Source organism: Oncorhynchus masou, chromosome 8 (assembly GCF_036934945.1).
Source record: "Oncorhynchus masou masou isolate Uvic2021 chromosome 8, UVic_Omas_1.1, whole genome shotgun sequence".
Classification (NCBI taxonomy): Eukaryota; Metazoa; Chordata; class Actinopteri; order Salmoniformes; family Salmonidae; genus Oncorhynchus; species Oncorhynchus masou.
The window spans coordinates 12,262,953-12,287,802 of NC_088219.1; the positions used below are offsets into that span (position 1 = coordinate 12,262,953).

At 45.2% G+C, this 24,850-nt stretch overlaps 1 protein-coding gene across 3 annotated transcripts in view; it reads left to right on the forward strand.

The window, feature by feature from the left end:
• Positions 1-24,850, forward strand: part of LOC135544096 (bifunctional heparan sulfate N-deacetylase/N-sulfotransferase 1-like) — a 134,502-nt gene that overhangs the window by 57,724 nt on the left and 51,928 nt on the right. For all 3 annotated transcript variants that reach the window (XM_064971474.1, XM_064971475.1, XM_064971476.1), the window contains 2 exons: positions 16,726-17,675; positions 21,533-22,015. In XM_064971474.1, the coding sequence (XP_064827546.1) occupies positions 17,121-17,675; positions 21,533-22,015 (1,038 nt within the window). In that variant the 5' untranslated portion in view covers positions 16,726-17,120. The remainder of the gene's footprint in view (positions 1-16,725; positions 17,676-21,532; positions 22,016-24,850) is intronic.

Consider the following 24,850-nt stretch of genomic DNA (forward strand, 5'->3'; position numbering starts at 1 on the left):
GACTGTGTGAATCAGGCCTTCATGGTTGAATTGCTGCAAAGAAGCCACTACTAAAGGACACCAATAAGAAGAAGAGACTTTCTTGGACCAAGGAACATGAGCAAAGGACATTAGACCAGTGGATATTTGGTCTGGAGTCCAAATTTAAGATTTTTGGTTCCAACTGCCGTGTCTTTGTGAGACGCTGTATGGGTGAACGGATGATCTCCGCATGTGTATTTCCCATCGTAAAGCATGGAGGAGGAGGTGTGATGGTGCTTTGCTGGTGACAATGTCTGTGATTTATTTAGAATTCAAGGCACACTTAACCAGCATGGCTACTACAGCATTTTGCAGCGATACGCCATCCCATCTGGTTTGGGCTTAGTAGGACAATGACCCAACACACCTCCAGGCTGTGTAAGGGCTATTTGACCAAGAAGGGGAGTGATGGAGTGCTGCATCAGATGAACTGGCCTCCACAATCACCCAACCTCAACCCAATTGATATGGTTTGGGATGAGTCGGACCACAGAGCGAAGGAAAAGCAGCCAACAAGTGCTCAGTATATGCGGGATCTCCTTCAAGACTGTTAAAAGACTGAAAAGTATGCCAGGTGAACCTGATTTGAGAGAATGCCAAGAGTGTGCAAAGTTGTCATCAAGTCAAAGGGTGGCTATTTGAGGAATCTAAAATAGATTTTGATTTGTTTAACACTTTGTTGGTTACTACATTTTTCCATATGTGTTATTTCATATATTTGATGTCTTCACTTCTATTCTAAAAAGTAGAAAATAGTAAAAATAAAGAAAAACCCTTGACTGAGTAGGTGTTCTGAAACTTTTGACCGGTTCTAAAACTTTGGACAGATTTTTACCTTGTCAGCTCGGGGATTCGATCTAGCAACCTTTAGGTTACTGGCCCTCACTTCAATATGCCTTGGTATAGATTCTACAAGTGTCTGTAACTCTATTGGAGGGATGCGGCACCATTCTTCCACAAGAAATTTCATAATTTGGTGTTTTGTTGATTGTGGTAGAAAACTTTGCCTCGTGCGCCGCTCCAGAATCTCCCATGTGTTCAATTAGGTTGAAATCTGGTGACTGAGACGGCCATGGCAGATAGTTTACATCGTTTTCATGCTCATCAAAACATTGTGACCACTCGTACCCTGTGAATGGGGGCATTGTCATTCTATGGGGGCATAACCATTGTAGCCAAAATAATGGCCTGCCAAGAATTTTATACATGATGGGATGTTAATTGCTTAACCTTTTAACTCAGAAATCATATCTGTGTGGAAGCACCTGCTTTCAATGTACTTTGTATTGCTCATTTTACTCAAGTGTTTCCATTATTTTGACAGTTACCAGTATATTGAAATGAAATGTTTTGCCTGTATCGGGCGGCCCTACGGTCTCTCTACCTATCTGCCTTTTAAGGCCATCTGTGGGCACAATATTTTAATGTACAGTAATCGCAGATGGATTGAGTGAAACCCAATTAAATTATGCATTTTATGACCGCTAAGTGGTTGTTGGATGTACCTGGATTTCTGGAGAGACTGTTTCAGTTTACTGGCCGTTTCATGTTTCATATCTGTGTTGCTTCAGAAGAGCTTTGGAAGTAAACTACATTGCAGCGTGCAGTGGTGTATCATATTGGATTTAGACCCACAGCTTCCCTCAGTCTTTATCTCTGAAAACACAGACTTTTCCCCTGTCCCCCGCCCTCCCTTCCTTTAATGTCAGGAGACAAACACCTCCAAACGGGAAGTAATCCCCTTACCCTCATGCCGGAGTCAGTCCATGGGGGGATTATGTCAGGGGTACAGCTCATGGGGTTAGCGCCGTCCCAGTGAAACAGGAGATTAGCACGCGGACAAAAACGCACATTAGATAAGCAGCGTGGTGGGCTCGCAGCTCACCCCAAACTCTGGTCATGCAGTGCGTGGGTGGGGGGGGGTACACCCGCTCTTGCCAAGTAAGTACTCTCTAGGGATTGGAGCGACACAGCAGGTGTGATGGTGGTGGTACAGTTTGTGCTGGGTTGGCGTAGAGGGCTGGCTGGTGGACTGTGCATTCATCACCAGACGTAAGAAGCTGTGTGTGTGAGCTCAGACGGAGCTGAGCATGGTGGGGAAGTGGAGTTGAAGCTCTGAGAGTAGAGCAGAGCGCCTGTGGAGGTAGGAGCAACCATAGCTAGAAGAGTGGAGATTGGAGGAGCACAGAGGCTATCCTGGCAGGGACACACACACACACACACACACACTAACACACACACACACACAGGCTGCTCGAGGGCCCTGGAGGATAGTTCTCTTCACAGGATGGACACGCTTCACAAGGTACTGTGGCTGACGCTTTCCTTCAGAGTGGCTCCATCGACAAGAAAGGGGATTGTATGGTTTTATAGGATAGGCACTTGTGTTCTCATTGTAGGCTGAGGCTATATTGACATAAATGTTATTCACTGGTTCACATTGATGTCTTGGACAGATTTAATTTGGTTTACTGAAAATGGGTTCCGCATCCATCATTGCAGTAGTCCATGTTGGACACTAAGTTGTGGTCTGTATGTCTGTACATTCATCTGCCACTTGTTTGCGCATTTGGTCCAGTCTAGATAAACAGGATTAGAGATTTAGGATTACACTTCCCTGACCCTTCCCAGATTGTGCTGGATTATGCCCTTCAGATTGCTAATGTTTTGTATTATCTCTGCCTCTGAGACAGAGGTGAACCATCCCAGTGCCCCATTCATTGGTACGCTGTGCAATTAATCCCGTGTGGTTCAGTTGGTAGAGCATGACGCTTGCAACGCCAGGGTTGTGAGTTTCATTCCCCTGCGGGACCAGTATGGGAAAACATTTATGAAAAATGAATTCTCTGAATAAGAGTCTGCTAAATGACCAAAATTTAAATAAAAATAAATAAATGTTGTGGATGGCCTGAATGCCTCTGATATGATTCTCTCTCACAGCATTTGAATGAATATTGGTTGTATTTTCAGTGGTCTTGCTTGTTGGTTTTGAAAATTGCTTCTCCGTGTACCATTTTCATGGTACCCCTTAGTACAGCCTTAATCTGTGTATAAAATAATATATTAGTTTTAGCAAGCAAGAATTGTGACTGCAATAAACTAATGACTGAATGAAGGCAGTGAACTGAACAGTATTTGGGTTCTGACTGACCTTTATTGCCTACTAATAAGAGAGAAGAGAGGACCACGGTGTTAGAAGGATTTTAATCTTACCATGGTAAAGTTGAAGCACTCCAGTGTTTGTGGTGCTCTACGTTCAAGGCGTATTACATTTCACAGACACCTGTGTGATAGAACATCAGCACTAAGGATCTCAAACTCCTCAGTCAAACGGATTCAGAGCTGTCACAAAGCAGTGGCACTCTTAAACTTAACGTTTTTTTTACTTCTCATTCTCATGTTACATCCGCTCCTGATTGCATTTCTCTGAACCATCTCCGTCGGAAGTTTTCTCGTGTCTGTTTTCACGGATGGCAGTTTCCAGCTCTCCAGCAGTAATTCAAATTCTGATGAAGGGGAACTTTGGTGTCTGATTGGACGCAGTTTGACTTCTGCTTTCTGAAGAAGGTTGTGGTTATGCTTTTCCTTTGGAAAGGGTGACTGAGACCGTTGAACCAACCAACCCTTGTTTTTAGCCCCATTTTTTTTTTCATGTTTTTTTTGTCCTTACCTTATTTACTTTATAACAGAGAGGCTACAGCTTTTGGGTTAGTGTTGTCTTTCATATGTGCAGTACTGATACTGTTCCACCGAAAGCAATATTTATGTTCTTCATGTATGTGTTGTCAGAAACTGATTTCTCGCCCATGTGAGACTTATAGGTATACCGAGTATCTCAACTTAGGTCATCCATGTGGAGGATTCTCTTAGTCTTGTCCCGCCCTCTGCGATAGATACAGGGCATTTGGGAAAGTATTCAGACCCCTTGACTTTTTCTACATTTTGTTACTTTACAGCCTTATTCTAAAATGGATTATGTTGTTGTTTTTTCCCCCATCAATCTACACACACCACCATAATGACAAAGCAGAAACAGGTTTACGAATTTATTACAAATAAAATAATCTAGCCAGTAAGCATGGTTCCCTCTGTAATGGCTATTATCACCTGGATGGCCTTAGCAACCCTTGTGGTTCCTATCCAATGCTAATTAAACAAGTCGCTCTGTAAGCCTAAACCATAGTCTATAACCCATAGCCCAGACAGTCCAACGCTATGGTGATTCAGGAACATTTACAACTTCAAGTGAAATGAGACCAACCTCAGTGAGGATAGTAGTTAGTCTGACTCCCACCAGTTGGTTAACTATCTCAGTACCTTAGATACAGAGGCTGACTAATTGAACATAATCTGTGTCTAGCATGCCATAATGAGCATATTTTTCACTCTATACCAACTTTTCACTTTTTCCTTTCTCTAAATTGTATTGAAGAAACGCGGCACTTTAAAGACAGCTTGCTTGCACGTAGGGCCTACTGCAATAAGGCATCACATGAACAGCTAGAGCAGGAAACATCGGTGTCCTCCACATCTGGTGTTTGAAGAGGTATTTCATATTGTGTCTGTATTCCTCTGAGCTTTAACATAAAATGTTGCTCCTCCATCTTACTTCCACCAAACCCCGTGAGCCAACCCAGTCCTCTGCCTCCATACCAAACCCCATGAGCCAACCCATTCCTCTGTTTCAATTGACTAGCTCCACCCTGACTTCTTTTTAGGTGTACAGTGGAGAAGAGTGGAGGCGGGAAGGAAAGGCCATGAAAACCTGCATTAGTCTCAGTCTGCTAACCCCTCATGCCTGAGCAAGGACTGGATTCTCAGGCAGTCATCATCTGCTCCAAACAATGTATGTCATTGTGAATGTGAAATGGCACCGAGCCCATGGGGTTAGGCCTGGGTACACTCGGTGAATCTAAAGTTGGGGCTGCCTGAGACTGAGAGAAAGCAGTCCTGCAAGGCTAGCCACCCAGGGCCGGCAGCCAGGGATCGTCTTGTAAGCCCAAGCCCCTGGCGTAGTTACCCACGGTGCTCATTACAGGAAGGGTTCTGGTGTTTATGGGCCTATGCTCCAATCGGTGGCTCACTAATATTCCCAGTTGTTGAGGCACTCCTTTTTTTTTCAGTAGCCGTTCTCCTCTGTCCAAATGTGCTTTGAAAAGGCAAAGAAATAAAAATATTGAAGAAGTAGTGACAGATGAAGAGGAACTAGAGAAGCTTTGAAGCTTACTTTACATTCTAGCCTCTTTTCTTGTCTCTATTCTCCAATAAAATCCCACTGATTGGTTGAATTGGATAACCAGTAATTCCAGCACATTACGAGCTCTGTCCATCATGTATTACAGTCTGACAACATTTTTGATTAGGTGCAGCGGTGTTACAATTTTAACTGCTTTATTAAGGGTAGTCACTAGGTTTCCTCGCATACCTGAGGCTACGATTACATAATGTAATTAAAATAGGGCTATATTAGAATATGATTTCTTGTTCACATTTTGATAGCCACATTTAAAGGTTATATTCAGTTTGTTGAAAATGAATCGACTAGGTGATGCTTAATGGTTCAGCTTGTAGCTCATTTTTTTAAAGGACTTTTCCCTGTACTGTATGTTGCTGGGTCAGTGGGCTAGGAGCATATTGCTGTCTCTCGAGGTAGGAACACTTGATGCATAAAGTACAGTGTCTTCAGAAAGTATTCATATCCCTTGACTTATACCACATTTTGTTGTTATAGCCTGAATTCAAAATTGATTCAATTGATTGTCATTATGGGTTAAAGTGCGGAAAAACAAAGTAAGAGATGTATTTAGAAATGTTTGCTAATTTATAAAAAATTAAATACATTTTTGCTAACTATTCACACCCCTGAGTCAATTCTTTGTAGAAGCACCTTTGCCGGTGATTACAGCTTTGAGTCATCTTGGGTATGTCTATCAGCTTTGCACATCTGGATTTGGGGATTTTCTTCCTTGTAGATTTTCTCAATCGCTTAGATGGAGAGTGGCGGTGAACAGCAATCTTCAAGTTTTTCTGGGCTTTGGCTGGGCCCCTCAAGGACTTTCACATTCTTGTTCTGAAGCCATACCAGCATTTGACTATGTTTGGGGTCATTGTCCTGTTGGAACATAAGTCTTCACCCCAGTCTAAGGTTGTTTGCACTATGAAGCAGGTTCTCAAGGATTTGCCTGTATTTGATTCCATTCATTGTTCCCTCTTTCCTTACCAGTCTCAAAGTCCCTGCTGCTGAAAAGCATCCCCATAGCATGATGCTGCCATCATCATGCTTCACGGTAGGGATGGCGTTAGACTGGTGATGAGCTGTGTCTGGTGTGCTGTCATGTGCCTTTCAGTTAACTCCTGGTGTGTTCTCACGTGGCCTTTCAGTTAACTCCTGGTGGGCTGTCACGTGGCCTTTCAGTTAACTCCTGGTGTTCTGTCACGTGGCCTTTCAGTTAACTCCTGGTGGGCTGTCACGTGGCCTTTCAGTTAACTCCTGGTGGGCTGTCACGTGGCCTTTCAGTTAACTCCTGGTGGGCTGTCACATGGCCTTTCAGTTAACTCCTGGTGTGCTGTCACGTGGCCTTTCAGTTAACTCCTGGTGGGCTGTCACGTGGCCTTTCAGTTAACTCCTGGTGGGCTGTCACGTGGCCTTTCAGTTAACTCCTGGTGGGCTGTCACGTGGCCTTTCAGTTAACTCCTGGTGGGCTGTCACATGGCCTTTCAGTTAACTCCTGGTGGGCTGTCACGTGGCCTTTCAGTTAACTCCTGGTGGGCTGTCACGTGGCCTTTCAGTTAACTCCTGGTGGGCTGTCACGTGGCCTTTCAGTTAACTCCTGGTGGGCTGTCACGTGGCCTTTCAGTTAACTCCTGGTGGTGTTCTCATTTTTGAAGAAAAACCTTTCAGTTAACTCCTGATATTTTGTCACAAAAAGATGGCCTTTCATATAATTCCTGGTGGGCTGTCACGTGTCCAGAAATTCAGTTAACTCCTGTGGTGGGCTGTAACGTGGCCTTTCAGGCAAAACTCCTGGCATGGGAAATGACAAGGATTTTTGAGGCTCCTTTCAGTTAACTCCAAGGTGGGCATTGTCACGTATTTGTAGGCCTTTCATAAGAGTTAACTCCTGGTGGGCTGTCAAGTCACCTTTCAGTTAACTCCTGGTGGGCTGTCATGAACTGCATGGCCTTTCAGCTGAAAAAACTCCTGAGGATGTGTTCTCACGTGGCCTTTCAGTTAACTCCTGGTGTGTTCTCACGTGGCCTTTCAGTTAACTCCTGGTGGGCTGTCGGAACGTGGCCTTTCAGTTAACTCCTGGTGGGCTGTCATTGAAAACGTGGCCTTTCAGTTAACTCCTGGTGTGTTCTCACGTGGCCTTTCAGTTAACTCCAAATTGGGCTGTCACGTGACAGTGTTGTTAAGAAAAGGCCTTTCAGTTAACTCCTGGTGGGCTGTCACGTGGCCTTTCAGTTAACTCCTGGTGGGCTGTCAATCCCGGATCCGGATGGGGAGTTTCAGTTAACTCCTGGTGGGCTGTCTCACGTGGCCTTTCAGTTAACTCCTGGTGGGCTGTCATGTGGCCTTTCAGTTAACTCCTGGTGTGCTGTCATGTGGCCTTTCAGTTAACTCCTGGTGGGCTGTCACGTGGCCTTTCAGTTAACTCCTGGTGGGCTGTCACGTGGCCTTTCAGTTAACTCCTGGTGTGTTCTCACGTGGCCTTTCAGTTAACTCCTGGTGTGTTCTCACGTGGCCTTTCAGTTAACTCCTGGTGGGCTGTCACGTGGCCTTTCAGTTAACTCCTGGTGGGCTGTCACGTGGCCTTTCAGTTAACTCCTGGTGGGCTGTCACGTGGCCTTTCAGTTAACTCCTGGTGGGCTGTCACGTGGCCTTTCAGTTAACTCCTGGTGGGCTGTCACGTGGCCTTTCAGTTAACTCCTGGTGGGCTGTCACGTGGCCTTTCAGTTAACTCCTGGTGGGCTGTCACGTGGCCTTTCAGTTAACTCCTGGTGGGCTGTCACGTGGCCTTTCAGTTAACTCCTGGTGGGCTGTCACGTGCCTTTTTCTCAGGAGTGGCTTAAGTCTGGCCACTCTCCCATAAAGGCCAGATTGGTGAAGTGCTGTCGAGACTGGCAGGTTCTCCCATCTCAGCCAAAGAACTCTGTAGTTCTGTCAGAGTGGTCGCTGGGTTCCTGGTCACCTCCCTGAGGTCCTTCTTGCACGTTTGGTCGGACGGCCAGCTCTAGGCAGAGTCTGGTTAGTTTAATTTAAAATTTAATTTTTTTTTTTTTTTTTTTTTTTTTTTTTTTTTCCAATGATGGAGACTACTCTTGGAAAATTTCAACAATCTAGAAATTGTTTTATACCCTTCCCCAGATATATGCCTCATCACAATTCTATCTCAGAGGTCTACAGACAATTCCTTGGTAGAGTTTCTGCTCTGACATGCACTGTTTTATATAGACAGTTGTGTTAACCTCTCTAGAGTATGTGGGACGCTAGCGTCCCACCTGACCAACATCCAGTGAGATTGCAGAGAGCCAAATTCAAATACAGAAATACTCATTATAAAAATAAGGAAAAAAAACATATTTTACATAGGTTTAAAGATGAACTTCTTGTGAATCCAACCACGGTGTCAAATTTAAAAAATGCTTTACGGCAAAAGCATACCTTACAATTATTTGAGAACATCACCCAGCAGACAAATCATTACAACCAGTAACGAGCCAAGTAGAGGAGTTATACAAGTCAGAAATAGAGATAAAATGAATCCCTTACCTTTGATGATCTTCATATGGTTGCACTCAGAAGACATTCATTTACTCAATAAATGTTCCTTTTTGTTCGATAAATTCTCTTTATATCATATTCACACATTTTCTTCAGTAAGCCACAGTCTCAAACGCAGTCAAAACAGGCAGATAAAACATCAAAATTGTATCCGTAAAGTTCATAGAAACATGTCAAACGATGTTTATAGTCAATCCTCAGATTGTTTTTAGCCTAAATGATCTATAATATTTCAATTGGACAATAACGTTGTCAATATAAAAGGTAAACAAGAAAGGCACTCTCTCGGGATTGCGCATGAAAAGCTCTGTGACACGGCAGGGTCCACTTTTTCAGACTGGTCTTACTCCCTCATTTATCAGAATACAAGCCTGAAACAATTTCTAAAGACTGTTGACATCTAGTGGAAGGCATAGGAACTGCAATTTAAGTCCTAAGTCAATGGATGCTGTCATGGCAATGAATAGGAAACTACAAAACAAAAACAATAAACACTTCCTGAATGGATTTTTCGCAGGTTTTCACCTGCCAAATCAGTTCTGTTATACTCGGACACTATTTTAACAGTTTTGGAAACTTTAGAGTGTTTTCTATCCAAATCTACTAGTTATATGCATATCATATATTCTGGGTCCGAGTAGCAGGCAGTTTAATTTGGGCCTGCTTTTCATCCAAAATTCTGAATGCTGCCCCCTACCCTAGAGAAATTCATTTCTAAATCATATCCAAGCACTTGAATTGGCCACAGGTGGTCTCCAATCAAGTTGTTGTGAAATCTCAAGGATGATCAAAGGAAATTGTATGCACAGCTCAAGTTCGAGTGTTATAGCAAATGTGTGTGAATACTGAATGAGATTTTTAAAATACTTTTTCTAACATTTCTAAAAACATGTTTTCACTTTGTCATTATGGGGTATTGTGTGTAGATGAGTAAAGAAATATATATGTTTGATCAATTTTAATTTCCTGGCTTTAACAACAACATGTGGAATAAGTGAAGGGGCATCAATACTTTCTGAAACCCCTGTATGTGATGCCCTGAGAGCAGGACGTGTGATGACGCTCATCCTAGAAAAAATGGCCATTTGTGTTTTGTTCCCAGATGCCCACAGCTCCTTTTCACACGTCTGTCAGTCCCCTGACTGCGACAAAATAGTGGGACTGTCTGGCATGGGAGTTGTTGACATATTCTTAAATGTCAAGGTCCTCAATTTCCCTTTTTTTTCAGTCCTGGACTGGTATTTTTCTTACTTTTATGTTATACCACATCCGCATGTTTGGTGTGTCATTGGAGAGGCTTTTGAAACCTGTGACACAAAAGCAATTTGTTAGTGTGGTGAAGTGAGCAGTGTGTTGGTGACCCAGACAGCCAGCCAGTCTCTACTCAAACCCATTAATGTGGCTCAGACTGTTTTTACTAAAACTTTCATTTTACTCGAAGTTGGGATTGACTTTCTTCACTTCAGACACACACACACACACACACACACACACACACACACACACACACACACACACACGAATCAAATACCAGCCAGGAAGACAACTTTTTTTCCTCCCTCCATTCCTTTTTTTTTTGTCTGCTACATTGAACAAAAAAATAATCCTCAAATCCTTTGGCACTGTTGTCTTGTAACACTATGTGCCTTCATCTCAGCCTGGTATTCAGTTCCTCAGATGAGACACATGATGTCAGGGAAAAGTTTGGTTTTTGTTGATCTGGAGGAGCGGTGAATACAATCTGTTCCTTTGTCAGCTATTTGCCAGAGGCCGCTCCCGCTCGTCACTTATCTCTACGGTCATAGAAGAACACAGGTATTCAAACGTTATACCTTTTACGTGTTTTCAACTTATCTTTATTGTCCCAATTGGGAAATGTTATTCAGTCAGGGTTCAACAATAAAAACATTAAAGACTGTCAGCCGTACAACAGATAATGAGATTGGTTACGGTCTTAAAATCAATTTAAAAAGGAGCGGTCATTGTGCAAAAGTGCAGCAATAAACATTATTTCATTTCATGTGCAGATTCAGAAAGCCTATGGGTTAACATAGTTCTTCCATCTGTTGCTCTTGAGTTTGTGAAGTCTAAAACGATGGACCTGAGGGGAGGAGTTCAAAACGTCAAGAAGGGGGTGATCAGGACAGCCGAGGATACAGTTAGCTCTCCTAACCACTTGCTTCCTGAATGTTTCTGAGAGCTGTGCCTGTTGCGCCCACTTGAGCTTGCTGTGGCCACCTTTAGCGCCCTGTCTTGCCTGTTTTTGTTGCCAACATTAAACCAGGCCACCGTCAAAAACATCAACACGGATTTAATAAAACTCCTGTTTTAGCTAGCTAATCTTGTGTAGCCCAGCCCTGTCCTACAGACAGTAGAATCATACTGTCTATGACCCAGCAGCTTTAGTGCTTCATGTTTATTGGGTGTTTCCCCTCTTTCACTTGACAAATGCATTGCCATCTGAATTATACTGGGTTTTCATAATCCTTTACACATTTAAACGGGTGGGCTAAATACCCTGTTGATGAATAGCAGAGCCCCTGTGGTGACAGGTCTTCACCTCCCTCTCACTGCCACAATGGGAGCCAAGTGACAGGTATTGTGGTTGGAGCTCAGACTCTGGGTGTGGGGACTGGGGAGGGGGCCGGGAATGGGGTTAAATGCCTGCACGTCATCCTTGCAACCCCTAATGGAATTTCTCTTTCTTGCTTCCTAAAGCTAGCCCCCCCCCTGCCCGCCTCAAAAATTCCCGATGGGGGAAATTGGATCACACTAAGGGCTCACACACCAATAGTGTTTGCTAGCCAAGAATACTTAGCACCTCAATGAATTCTGAAAGCCAAGTACACTCTGAATTTTCATGTAGAAACACATGAAAAACATCAGCAGCCAGAGGTCTACAGCTGGTGGTACCTAAAACACAGCGCGCTGAACTATCGTCAGACGAATGCTCGATCACCATTCGTTGCGATTTGTGCAACCCTTCACGGACTAGAACCTGAACAGCTGTGTCTCACCAAAGGGAGGGTGACACTGGCGTCTTTCACACGCTCTGCTCCCAACACCCTTTTGAAGTGATAAAATCGCTTTCTCCCTGGCCCCCCCCTCTCCCCTCCGTTGCCTGTGTTTTCATCTTATAAATGTACTTTGGTGCTGTTGCTTTCCTTTGGTATTCATGCTTTTTGTTTTTTTATCCCCATACCCCTTCAATTTTTTCCACTCTCTTTACATATATGCCCGTATATTAATGGCTCTGTGGTGCCTGACTGGATCCAGCCCCAGGCACGCTGGCTCTTGTCACCCTGTCGCTTCAGCCCTTTCCGACGGTTGAACAAGCTCTCGTTTTTTTTGTTGCTTTATCCTCTGAAAATTGGTGCTTTGTAGAAGACAAAAAAAAAACGAGGTGCAGGCATTCTAACCAGCAGCAGCCTTTCCAAATCATGTCCAATCAATTTAAGTTATCTCAGGTGGACTCCAATCAAGTTGTAGAAACATCTCAAGGATGACCAATGAAAACAGGATGCACCTGAGCTCCGTTTCGAGTCTCATGGCAAAGGGTAATAATGGTATTCTTTTATTTATATATATATTTGCAAAAAATTAATTAAACCTGTTTTCGCTTTGCCATTATGGGGTATTGTGTGTAGATTGCAGAGTCTTTAAAAAAAAAAAAACTATTTTAAAATAAGGCTGTAATGAAACAAAATGTGGAAAAAGTCGAGGGTTCTGAAACTTTCTGAAAGCACTTTGTGTATATCTGGAACACTGAATAGTCCTTTTCTAATCTCTAAAGCTTTTTCTGAAAAGAAGACTGCGTTTATGATGAGATAATTGCATGTCTTCACTATTATTCTACTATAATATATACCGTGGGGCAAAAAAGCATTGTCAGCCACCAATTGTGCAAGTTCTCCCACTTAAAAATATGAGAGAGGCCTGTAATTTTCATCATAGGTACACTTCAACTATAACAGACAAAATGAGAGAGAAAAAATCCAGAAAATCACATTGTAGTATTTTTTATTAATTTATTTGCAAATTATGGTGGAAAATAAGTATCTGGTCACCTACAAACAAGCAAGATTTCTGGCTCACACAGACCTGTAACTTCTTCTTTAAGAGGCTCCTCTGTCCTCCAATCGTTACCTGTATTTATGGTACCGATTTGAACTTGTTATCAGTATAAAAGACACCTGTCCACAACCTCAAACAGTCATACTCCAAACTCCACTATGGCCAAGACCAAAGGGCTGCCAAAGGACACCAGAAACAAAATTGTAGACCTGCACCAGGCTGGGAAGACCGAATCTGCAATAGGTAAGCAGCTTGGTTTGAAGAAATCAACTGTGGGAGCAATTATTAGGAAATGGAAGTTATACAAGACCACTGATAATCTCCCTCGATCTGGGGCTCCACGCAAGATCTCAGCCCGTGGGGTCAAAATGGTCACAAGAACGGTGAGCAAAAATCCCAGAACCACACGGGGGGACCTAGTGAATGACCTGCAGAGAGCTGGGACCAAAGTAACAAAGCCTACCATCAGTAACACACTACGCCACCAGGGACTCAAATCCTGCAGTACCAGACGGCGTAGTGTGTTACTGATGGTAGGCTTTGTTACTTTGGGTGAATTTTGAGTGAAAACCTCCTTCCATTAGCAAGGACATTGAAGATGAAACGTGGCTGGGTCTTTCAGCATGACAATGATCCCAAACACACTGTGCCCGGGCAACGAAGGAGTGGCTTCGTAAGAAGCATTTCAAGGTCCTGGAGTGGCCTAGCCAGTCTCCAGATCTCAACCCCATAGAAAATCTTTGGAGGGAGTTGAAAGTCCGTGTTGCCCAGCAACAGCCCCAAAACATCACAGCTCTAGAGGAGATCTGCATGGAGGAATGGGCCAAAATACCAGCAACAGTGTGTGAAAACCTTGTGAAGACTTACAGAAAACGTTTGACCTCTGTCATTGCCAACAAAGGGAATATAACAAAGTATTGAGAAACTTTTGTTTTTGAACAAATACTTATTTTCCTCCATAATTTGCAAATAAATTCATTAAAAATCCTACAATGTGATTTTCTTGGGAAAAAATTCTCATTTTGTCTGTCATAGTTGAAGTGTATTTATGATGAAAATTACAGGACTCATCTTTTTAAATTGGAGAACTTGCACAATTGGTGGCTGACTAAATACTTTTTTGCCCCAATATGTTCCGGGTTGCCTCCAGAATAACATTGACTGACACGGTGACTGAGTTCATCAGGAAGTGTATAGGGATTTTATCCCCCTATAATACAAACAGTGCAGTTATGCCCTCCATAAGGCAATCAAACAGGCAAAACAGTACAGAGACAAAGTGGAGTCGCATTTCAACGGCTCAGACACACAATGTATGTGTTAGGGACTCCAGACAATCACAGACTACAAAGGGAAAACCAGCCACGTTGCGACCACAGATGTCTTGCTCCTGGACAAGCTAAACACCACCTTCCATTTTGAGGATAACACAGTTCCCCCGACTGGGGCTGCTCCTGAGGACTGTGGGCTCTCGTTCTCAGTGGCCAATGTACGTAATACATTTAAGCGTGTTTACCCTCACAAGGCTGCCGGCCCATGACGTGTCATGACGTTATGAACCCCATAAATGCCTTTCCCCTTTTTCCTCTCTCTACCTATGTGGCTATTGAATATCCCTTTGTTAACATTGAGAGAGAGTCTGGGAACATCAAAAAGGTGGGGGAACGGAACCATATTTCGGTAATCCAACCAGCTGGAAATATGCGTTGGTACTAAATGAATATGATGCCAGATCAGTTGGCGTCTGAGACATTATTACTGATGATAGGACGACATAAACTGTATCTTGTAAAGTCTAAACATTCTATTTATCAGATTCACATGGAATTGTTATGTAATTTAAATGTTTATATACGAAACTATTTGTGAAAAGATGTAATGTAATTTTAGCTTCCAAATTAAATAATAGTTTTTTTCATGAGTAAACTATGCTCAACTCAGTGGCCCTGCCCATGTGAACAGATATTGGTTATAAATTATGAAACACTCCCTTCTCTGTAATTCTGTGTGATAATTTAGTAAGTAAATAAACCACATTATAATCAATAAATAAACCACATTTCGTATTGCTGATTTAGCTTTTTAGCCAGGGTTTGTGAAGACAACCAAGAATTTACAACTTTCAGATGAGACTGAATAAAGTGACTATTAAATATTGACTACTATTGATGTAAAAGATTACACAGTCGTTAAGAGTTTATTCGGAAGATAACAGCGCTCTAAACATTATTTCATGGTGCCCTGGCTTTCTAGTTAATTACATTCACCTGATTAGCTTAATCAGGTAATATGAATTACAGAGAAATTATTTTATAGAATGCATGTCATGTAACTTAATCCGGCATAGCCAAAGATACGACAATGGCATCCCTAGCCACGTCCTCAGAGCATGCGCAGACCATCTGGCTGGAGTGTTTACGGACATATTCAATCTCCCCCTATTGTTTCAAGATGTCCACCATTTGTTCCTGTACCCAAGAAAGCAACGGTAACTGAACTAAATTAAGTTTAAGCTCAATCATCAAGTTTGCTGACGACAGAACAGTAGTACGCCTGATGACCATCAATGTCAAGACCGTCTACAGGGAGGAGGTGAGGGCCATGGCGGAGTGGTGCCAGGAAAATAACAAAACAAAGGAGCTGATTGTGGACGTCAGGACACAGCAGAGGGAGCACGTCCACCACATCCACATCGATGGGGCCGAACACATCACTGACTATTTGAAATGGTCCACCCATGCAGACGGTGTGGTGAAGGCACAACAGCGCCTCTTCAACCTCAGGAGGCTGAAGAAATTTGGCTTGGCCCCTAACCCTTACAAACTTTTACAGATGCACCATTGAGAGCATCCTGTTGGGTTGTATCACCGCCTGGTACGGAAACTGCCCGCAACTGCAGGGCTCTCTAGAGAATAGTGCGGTCTGCCCAACGCATCACCTGGGGCACACTGCCTGCCCTCCAGGACACCTAAGGCACCCGATGTCACAGGAAGGCCAAAAAGATCATGAAGGACATCAACCACCCGAGCCACGGCTGTTCACCCCGCTATCATCCAGAAGGCGAGGTCAGTACAGGTGCATCAAAGCTGGGACCGAGAGACAGAAGCTGTTTTTCAATCTTAAAGCCATCAGTTTTAAGTAGCTGTCACCAGGCCTCCACCCAGTACCCTGCCCTGAACGTAGTCACAAGCCAGGTACATTAGAGGCTGCTGCCCTATTTACATAGTCATGGAATCACTGGTCACTTTTAATAATGGACAATGGTCACTTTAATAATGTATACATGTGGTTTTACTCATTTCATCTGTAAATACTGTATTCTAGTCAATGCTACCCTATTCAACTATTGCTGTATATATACTATTCTATCCTACAGATATACTAAATATTCTATCCACATATTGTCCATAATGTTAATACATCCCATAACATACAGTGCATTTGGAAAGTATTCAGACCCCTTGACCTTTCCCATTTTGTTACGTAAATCCCCCCCCCCCCCCATCAATCTGCACACAATACCACATAATAACAAAGCAAAAACAGGTTTTTAGAAACAAAACAAAAACCCGGAAATATCACATTTACGTAAGTAATCAGACCCTTCACTGAGTACTTTGTTGAAGCACCTTTGGAAGTGATTGCAGCATCCAGTCTTCTTGGGTATGACTCTACAAGCTTGGCACCCCTGTATTTGGGGAGTTTCTTCCATTTCTTCTCTGTAGATCCTCACCTGTTCTAATCTCTGTGTAAATCTGGAACAATGTCCTGTTCTAATCTCTGTGTATATCTGGAACACTGAACAGTCCTGTTCTAATCTCTGAATATTTGTCTTTGTCCTCCAGGTCTCCTGGAGAATGCTTTGGGGATGACCTGCTGGAAGAGCAGCACCTTGCTGGACTACCCGTGTGACTCCAGAGAACCATCTTCCGTCACCACCTTTGTCCTTCTGCAAGTCCTATAGAGAGCTCCAGGATTTAGAGCGTAAGCGGTGTCGGGGGGTGGGGAGGGCAGGGGGCTGGTGGATGGGTTAAAGGCACATATCCCTGTCTGCCAGAGAGCCACCCACCCACACTGATGGTGTCCCCTGCCTATGTTGCTCCCACCACCCCTTGGCAATGGTGACATGAGTACGTGATGTGGAGGAGCCTATTGTATTTTTGAGGAAGAATCTCTACCACCTACCATTACTTTCGGATTGTTTTCGCCGTGCACTCTGGGACTGAGTCTGTGCGGGGTGATGTTGCTGCCGTCATGCGGTCGCCTCCGGCGGCTCTTCCGTCAGTCTCACTCCCTCACTCTCCAGACCAGCCTCCTGCTCCTCTTCCTCTTCTGCATGGTGAGCGTCCTGGTCTCCGCCTACTTCCTCTACGGAGTCAAGCGGGAGCTGGAACCGGCGGCGGGGGGCATGGGAGGGCCGGAGGAGGGCACTGCTGACTGGGACGACCGCCGTGCCGCCACACCCTCCACCTCCTCCCGGGCGCTCCCTCCACACACGGCCAGGCCCTCAGATGTGTTGCGCACTGACCCTGTGGTGCTGGTGTTTGTGGAGAGCCTATACTCCCAGCTGGGACAGGACATTGTGGCCATCCTGGAGTCTGGCCGCTTCCTCTACCGAACCGAGATGGCCCCGGGAAAGGGGGACATGCCCACCCTGACAGACAAGGACAGAGGCCGTTTCACGCTGGTCATCTATGAGAACATCCTGAAGTATGTCAACCTGGACGCTTGGAACAGAGACCTGCTGGACAAGTACTGTGTGGAGTATGGAGTGGGTATCATAGGCTTCTTTAAGGTTAGTATGCAGTGGGTTTTATAGGCTTCTTTTAAGATGAGAGCCAGTCACTGATTTCAGCCCAGGACACCGATCCAGTATTGTTATCTTTAATCAGCTGTGTAAACAGTAGAAACAGTAATAAAATAAAGATGCCTGTGAAGCTATAGAAATGACTCATTTGAATTCTAGGGGCACTTGTACTGATAATGTCCATCAGTTGTTGTAACCTTCATTTAACTAGGCAAGTCAGTTAAGAACATTAAGAACAAATTCTTATTTACATTGACGGCCTATCGGGGAACAGTGGGTTAACTGCCTTGTTCAGGCAGGGGATTCGATCCAGCAACCTTTCGGTTACTGGCCCAACGCACTAACCACTAGGCTACCTGCCGCCCCAAATCGTTTTGTGCTTAAGCACCTCTTCAGTCTGACCCCATCATGGTGAATTAGACTCATCAGTCCCCTTCACCCTGACTCTGCCCTTGGCCCTCTGTCTGCAATAGGCTGCAATCACCACATAGACTAGAAGAAGTCCTCCTGACCTAAGCACTAAATATCCTTTCCCTCTCTGGGATATGCATGCATTGCTGGAGGTCAGGTTTAGAGAAAATAGACACCTAGATTGGTTTATGTAAGCACATAGTCAAATGACTAGAGAAATAGTACTTTCTTCTCTAATGTGTACCTCCCTGAATCCAAGGGAGAATTCTGTGGTTTGTGATAAAAGTTGCTCAATGAAATATGCGCTCGTTAATTTTTAAATGACTCCCGGCTGCGTAAAATGCGGGCAGGTTCCGCCTTGGTGTCATCTACCTCCAAGAGCAGCGAGTACAGTATAACACACACACACACACACACACACACACACACACAGGGGTTTGTATAGAGTCTGTGCCTGTGGTTGTTTGCCATGCTGTGGTTGGCTGCTAGCCTGCTGTTTCTCTAGTACGGTGGTCCTGTCATGGCTCATAGCTCAGCTGATAATGGCCCCGCTGGAACATGGTTCACCAGGAGTGGAGTGGGACTCAGCTGCTTGGCTGCTACAGTACGTCCGCCTGCCTAATTCTCTTTGGTTGGGTCTGAAGTGAACACCCACCTGTTTAAACCACTACACTGGGACCAAGTGGCCTTGCACAGCCTGCCTGGTCCCAGAGCACTCAAGCAGGGCTACCGCAACTACAGGTTAGATCCCGGCACTAGAGCAGGGTTGTAATAACTACAGGTTAGATCCCGGCACTAGAGCAGGGCTGTAATAACTACAGGTTAGATCCCGGCACTAGAGCAGAGCTGTAATAACTACAGGTTAGATCCCGGCACTAGAGCAGGGTTGTAATAACTACAGGTTAGATCCCGGCACTAGAGCAAGGCTGTAATAACTACAGGTTAGATCACGGCACTAGAGCAGGGCTGTTATAACTACAGGTTAGATCCCGGCACTAGAGCAGGGCTGTAATAACTACAGGTTAGATCCCGGCACTAGAGCAAGGCTGTAATAACTACAGGTTAGATCCCGGCACTAGAGCAGGGCTGTTATAACTACAGGTTAGATCCCGGCACTAGAGCAGGGCTGTAATAACTACAGGTTAGATCCCGGCACTAGAGCAGGGCTGTAATAACTACAGGTTAGATCTCGGCACTAGAGCAGGGCTGTAATAACTACAGGTTAGATCCCGGCACTAGAGCAGGGCTGTAATAACTACAGGTTAGATCACGGCACTAGAGCAGGGCTGTAATAACTACAGGTTAGATCCCGGCACTAGAGCAGGGCTGTAATAACTACAGGTTAGATCCCGGCACTAGAGCAGGGCTGTAATAACTAGGGTTGTAATAACTACAGGTTAGATCCACTAGAGCACTAGAGCAGGGTTGTAATAACTACAGGTTAGATCCCGGCACTAGAGCAGGGCTGTAATAACTACAGGTTAGATCCCGGCACTAGAGCAAGGCTGTAATAACTACAGGTTAGATCCCGGCACTAGAGCAGGGCTGTAATAACTACAGGTTAGATCCCGGCACTAGAGCAGGGCTGTAATAACTACAGGTTAGATCCCGGCACTAGAGCAGGGTTGTAATAACTACAGGTTAGATCCCGGCACTAGAGCAGGGCTGTAATAACTACATGTTAGATCCCGGCACTAGAGCAGGGTTGTAATAACTACAGGTTAGATCCCGGCACTAGAGCAGGGTTGTAATAACTACAGGTTAGATCCCGGCACTAGAGCAGGGCTGTAATAACTACAGGTTAGATCCCGGCACTAGAGCAGGGTTGTTGTAATAACTACAGGTTAGATCCCGGCACTAGAGCAGGGTTGTAATAACTACAGGTTAGATCCCGGCACTAGAGGGCTGTAATAACTACAGGTTAGATCCCGGCACTAGAGCAGGGTTGTAATAACTACAGGTTAGATCCCGGCACTAGAGCAGGGTTGTAATAACTACAGGTTAGATCCCGGCACTAGAGCAGGGTTGTAATAACTACAGGTTAGATCCCGGCACTAGAGCAGGGTTGTAATAACTACAGGTTAGATCCCGGCACTAGAGCAGGGTTGTAATAACTACAGGTTAGATCCCGGCACTAGAGCAGGGTTGTAATAACTACAGGTTAGATCCCGGCACTAGAGCAGGGTTGTAATAACTACAGGTTAGATCCCGGCACTAGAGCAGGGTTGTAATAACTACAGGTTAGATCCCGGCACTAGAGCAGGGTTGTAATAACTACAGGTTAGATCCCGGCACTAGAGCAGGGCTGTAATAACTACAGGTTAGATCCCGGCACTAGAGCAGGGCTGTAATAACTACAGGTTAGATCCCGGCACTAGAGCAGGGTTGTAATAACTACAGGTTAGATCCCGGCACTAGAGCAGGGCTGTTATAACCAGAGGCCAGCCACCAGCACCCTCACTTTTAATTACACCCAGGCAGGGGATAGAGGTTGCTTTAAGCTCCTCTCGTCCTCCCATTAGTCATTGAGCTTAATCCCATATCCATGTAGTTGCTGTATAATTGGAGTAAATCCTCCCCTCCTAAACTAGCACTAGAGTCAGTCTCCTCATAATTCACCCAATGTTAGGCTATGTTAAGAACCGCACCCTTTTCCGGCTGTTTTGTGGCTGTTTGGCCAATCAGCCCATAGTAACCCAGAGCTAGTAACCATGTTGCCATGATGCACCGAGGGCTAGTATTTGATATACCATCCTAGTCCCTTTATATATCTGACTGAGAGGTATACCTAATAGCTATAGGTCAATATTGCAAGTGATGTTGAATTCCTTAAGTCAATATCCAGACAGATACAGTGGGGCAAAAAAGTATTTAGTCAGCCACCAATTGTGCAAGTTCTCCCACTTAAAAAGATGAGAGAGGCCTGTAATTTCCATCATAGGTGCACTTCAACTATGACAGACAAAATGAGGGGGAAAAAATCCAGAAAATCACATTGTAGGATTTTTAATGAATTTATTTGCAAATTATGGTTGTAATTAAGGCACCCGGGGAGTAGCTGTTGTTGGGGGTTAACTTCCTTGCTCAAGGGCAGAATGGTAGATTTTTCCACCTTGCCGGCTTGTGGATTCGAAACACCGACCTTTCGTTTACTTGCCCAACGCTCTTAACAGCTAGGCTACCTGCACACATACACAGAGATTTACACACATACACACGACCCACGCATAGCCACACTCATGGGAATTATAGAGCCACATTACCTCTTTTGTAATGAATGTCTGAATCGGTGTCTATTGTGTGTAGGAGAATTGTAAGTAACATTGACCGGTATGTGATCATCTCAAGGATAAAGTGTGCAAATGTTTTCACCAGGAAACTAACTGTAAACAGAAATGCAGCTGACTCCATCTCTCCCTTGTCCTCTCTCCCAGGCCAATGAGAACAGCTTACTTAGTGCCCAGTTGAAGGGCTTCCCCCTCTTCCTCCATTCCAACCTGGGCCTGAGGGACTGCAGTGTCAACCCCAAGTCCCCCCTGCTCCTCATCACTAAGCCCCGGGAGGTGGAGCGAGGCCCCCTACCCGGAGATGACTGGACTGTCTTCCAGTCCAACCACTCTACCTACGAGCCTGTTCTCTTAGCCAGGACCCGGGTACCTGACCTGGGCATGTCTGGGGTGGGTAGCAGCCCCCTCCATGCCTCTGTTGTCCAGGATCTGGGGCTTCACGACGGCATCCAGCGGGTGCTCTTCGGCAACAACCTCAACTTCTGGCTGCACAAGCTGGTGTTTGTGGACGCTGTGGCCTTCCTTACGGGCAAGAGGCTGTCTCTGTCTCTAGATCGCTACCTGCTGGTGGACATCGATGACATCTTTGTGGGCAAGGAGGGCACCCGCATGAAGGTCTCAGATGTCAAGGTAAGCATCTGCGGTGGATTGTTTTTTGTAAGGGGGGTTTTGTGTGTGTGTGAGAAGTTGGTTTACTTGTGTGGGTATGTGTGTAATCGCTCATTATCTGTAATCGCTTATCTGTTGCATCGCAATCTGCCCTATTCTATTGCTGGTGCATACTTCCCAGAGAGCCATGCTATGTGATGGTGAGTAACAGTGAGTCATGCAGGTGTCAGTGCCAGAGGCAGAGCTGACTGTGATTGAAGGAGACAGAAGGTGAGACAGCCAGGTGAAATTACTATGTAGGACAGAGTCCATGCTAGAGCTATGCAGATGTGACTGTGACACGGGCACAGGTGCAGTCACCAACATGTATGTCCCCAGGGGGACTGTCTTGAGGACAGGGGAGGATTGGCCTGACTGCCATGGCAGTCTCACCCTGCCATTTTCACTGTCTATATCCCCTCAACAACCAGAGAGCGAGAGAAGAATGGAGGGAGAGCGAGAGAAGAATGGAGGGAGAGCGAGAGAAGAATGGAGGGAGAGCGAGAGAAGAATGGAGGGAGAGCGAGAGAAGAATGGAGGGAGAGCGAGAGAAGAATGGAGGGAGAGCGAGAGAAGAATGGCGGGAGAGCGAGAGAAGAATGGCGGGAGAGCGAGAGAAGAATGGAGGGAGAGCGAGAGAAGAATGGAGGGAGAGCGAGAGAAGAATGGAGGGAGAGCGAGAGAAGAATGGAGGGAGAGCGAGAGAAGAATGGAGGGAGAGCGAGAGAAGAATGGGGGGGAGAGCGAGAGAAGAATGGGGGGAGAGCGAGAGAAGAATGGGGGGAGAGCGAGAGAAGAATGGGGGAGAGCGAGAGAAGAATGGGGGGAGAGCGAGAGAAGAATGGGGGGAGAGCGAGAGAAGAATGGAGGGAGAGCGAGAGAAGAATGGAGGGAGAGCGAGAGAAGAATGGAGGGAGAGCGAGAGAAGAATGGGGGGAGAGCGAGAGAAGAATGGGGGGAGAGCGAGAGAAGAATGGGGGGAGAGCGAGAGAAGAATGGGGGAGAGCGAGAGAAGAATGGGGGGAGAGCGAGAGAAGAATGGGGGAGAGCGAGAGAAGAATGGGGGGAGAGCGAGAGAAGAATGGAGGGAGAGCGAGAGAAGAATGGGGGGGAGCGAGAGAAGAATGGAGGGAGAGCGAGAGAAGAATGGAGGGAGAGAGAGAAGAATGGGGGGAGAGCGAGAGAAGAATGGGGGGAGAGCGAGAGAAGAATGGGGGGAGAGCGAGAGAAGAATGGGGGGAGAGCGAGAGAAGAATGGTGGGAGAGCGAGAGAAGAATGGTGGGAGAGCGAGAGAAGAATGGGGGAGAGCGAGCGAAGAATGGGGGGAGAGCGAGAGAAGAATGGGGGGAGAGCGAGAGAAGAATGGGGGAGAGCGAGAGAAGAATGGGGGAGAGCGAGAGAAGAATGGGGGAGAGCGAGAGAAGAATGGGGGGAGAGCGAGAGAAGAATGGAGGGAGAGCGAGAGAAGAATGGAGGGGATGGATTAGTGCAGCGGAGTGGAACAGAATATATTTTCTTGTATTTCTATCCAATGCCTCGTTTGAAAGTAGAATAAGACTCTGTTACTGGATTCCCTCCACACAACCTCCTCAGCTCAGACAAACACTTAATACAAACTAAAGGTCAGGAGCCGCCCTCCAGCGTTCTTCCACATCTTTCTCTTTCTCCCTCAAACCCAGAGGACGGTGTTTGTCCGTACAGCCTCCCTCCCACAGCAGTAGGGTATGAAGCTCAGTTGAACTACTCTTCTCCAGCTTTGCTTTGTGTGATGAGTTGCTGTTCAAAGGGCGTCCACAGACTCGCCTGCAGCATAAATATTTGATACAGCTTTGTGTTGTTTTCTCTTCTTCTTCCTCCCCTCCCCCGGTGCGAGGGAGTGACTTTCAGTGAAGACGGGGGGAATGAAACATAAACACAATCAAAGCGGTCTTGTTGAGTTGTCTTGTATGTCGGCGGGCCACAACAGTGTTAAATATGAATCAGGCTCAGATTGAAGGGGGGGGCTAAACCTTAAAAACAAATAGATACAGATGCAAAGTGAATATGGAAAGGGAATTGAGGGATGAGGACAGTTTGAATATGGATACGGTAATGAAGGGGGGTGTGTGGGCTGAATACTACTGCTAACTACAGTCCTTAGAGAAAATCAAATCAGGCTTTATTTATAAAGCACATTTCAGACATGGAATGCAATGTGCTGCACAGGACAAAATGTATAAAAAATGAAAATAAAATCTGAAATATTTACAACAAACATTAGATTATTTTTTTTAAATAAAGGAATGACCATCTGAATGACTAAAAAACACTTGAAGGAAAAGCAAAGCTAAGAAGATGTTTTAAGATCTCTAAAATATGTCCACAGTTTCAGGCCCTTGGGTTCTCTCGCAGGCTATTCCAGAGGCTGGGGGAATAACCAAAGGCTGCCTCTCCCTGTGTCTTTGTTCTAGGCTTTGGTATAGTTAAAAGGCCAGTACCATAGGACCTGAGGGTAGGACTGGGTACATAACTTAAAAGCATGTCTGACATGTATTGGGATGCACAATCGTGGATTGATTTCAAAACCAATAAAACTCACAGGCAGCCAGTGCAGAGACCTTAAAACCAGTCTGTGTGCTCTCTGTCTGGTCTTAGTCAGTACCCGTGCTGCAGCATTATGTATGTTTTGCAGTTGATCAATGGCTTTCTTGGGTAGACCAGACAGGAGAAAATCACAGTAGTCAAGCCTGCTTGTAATAAAAGCATGGATGAATCTTATCAGCCTAAGAGAGAAACGGCCACACGGTAAAAAGCTATTTTGGTCACATTCCTATTGT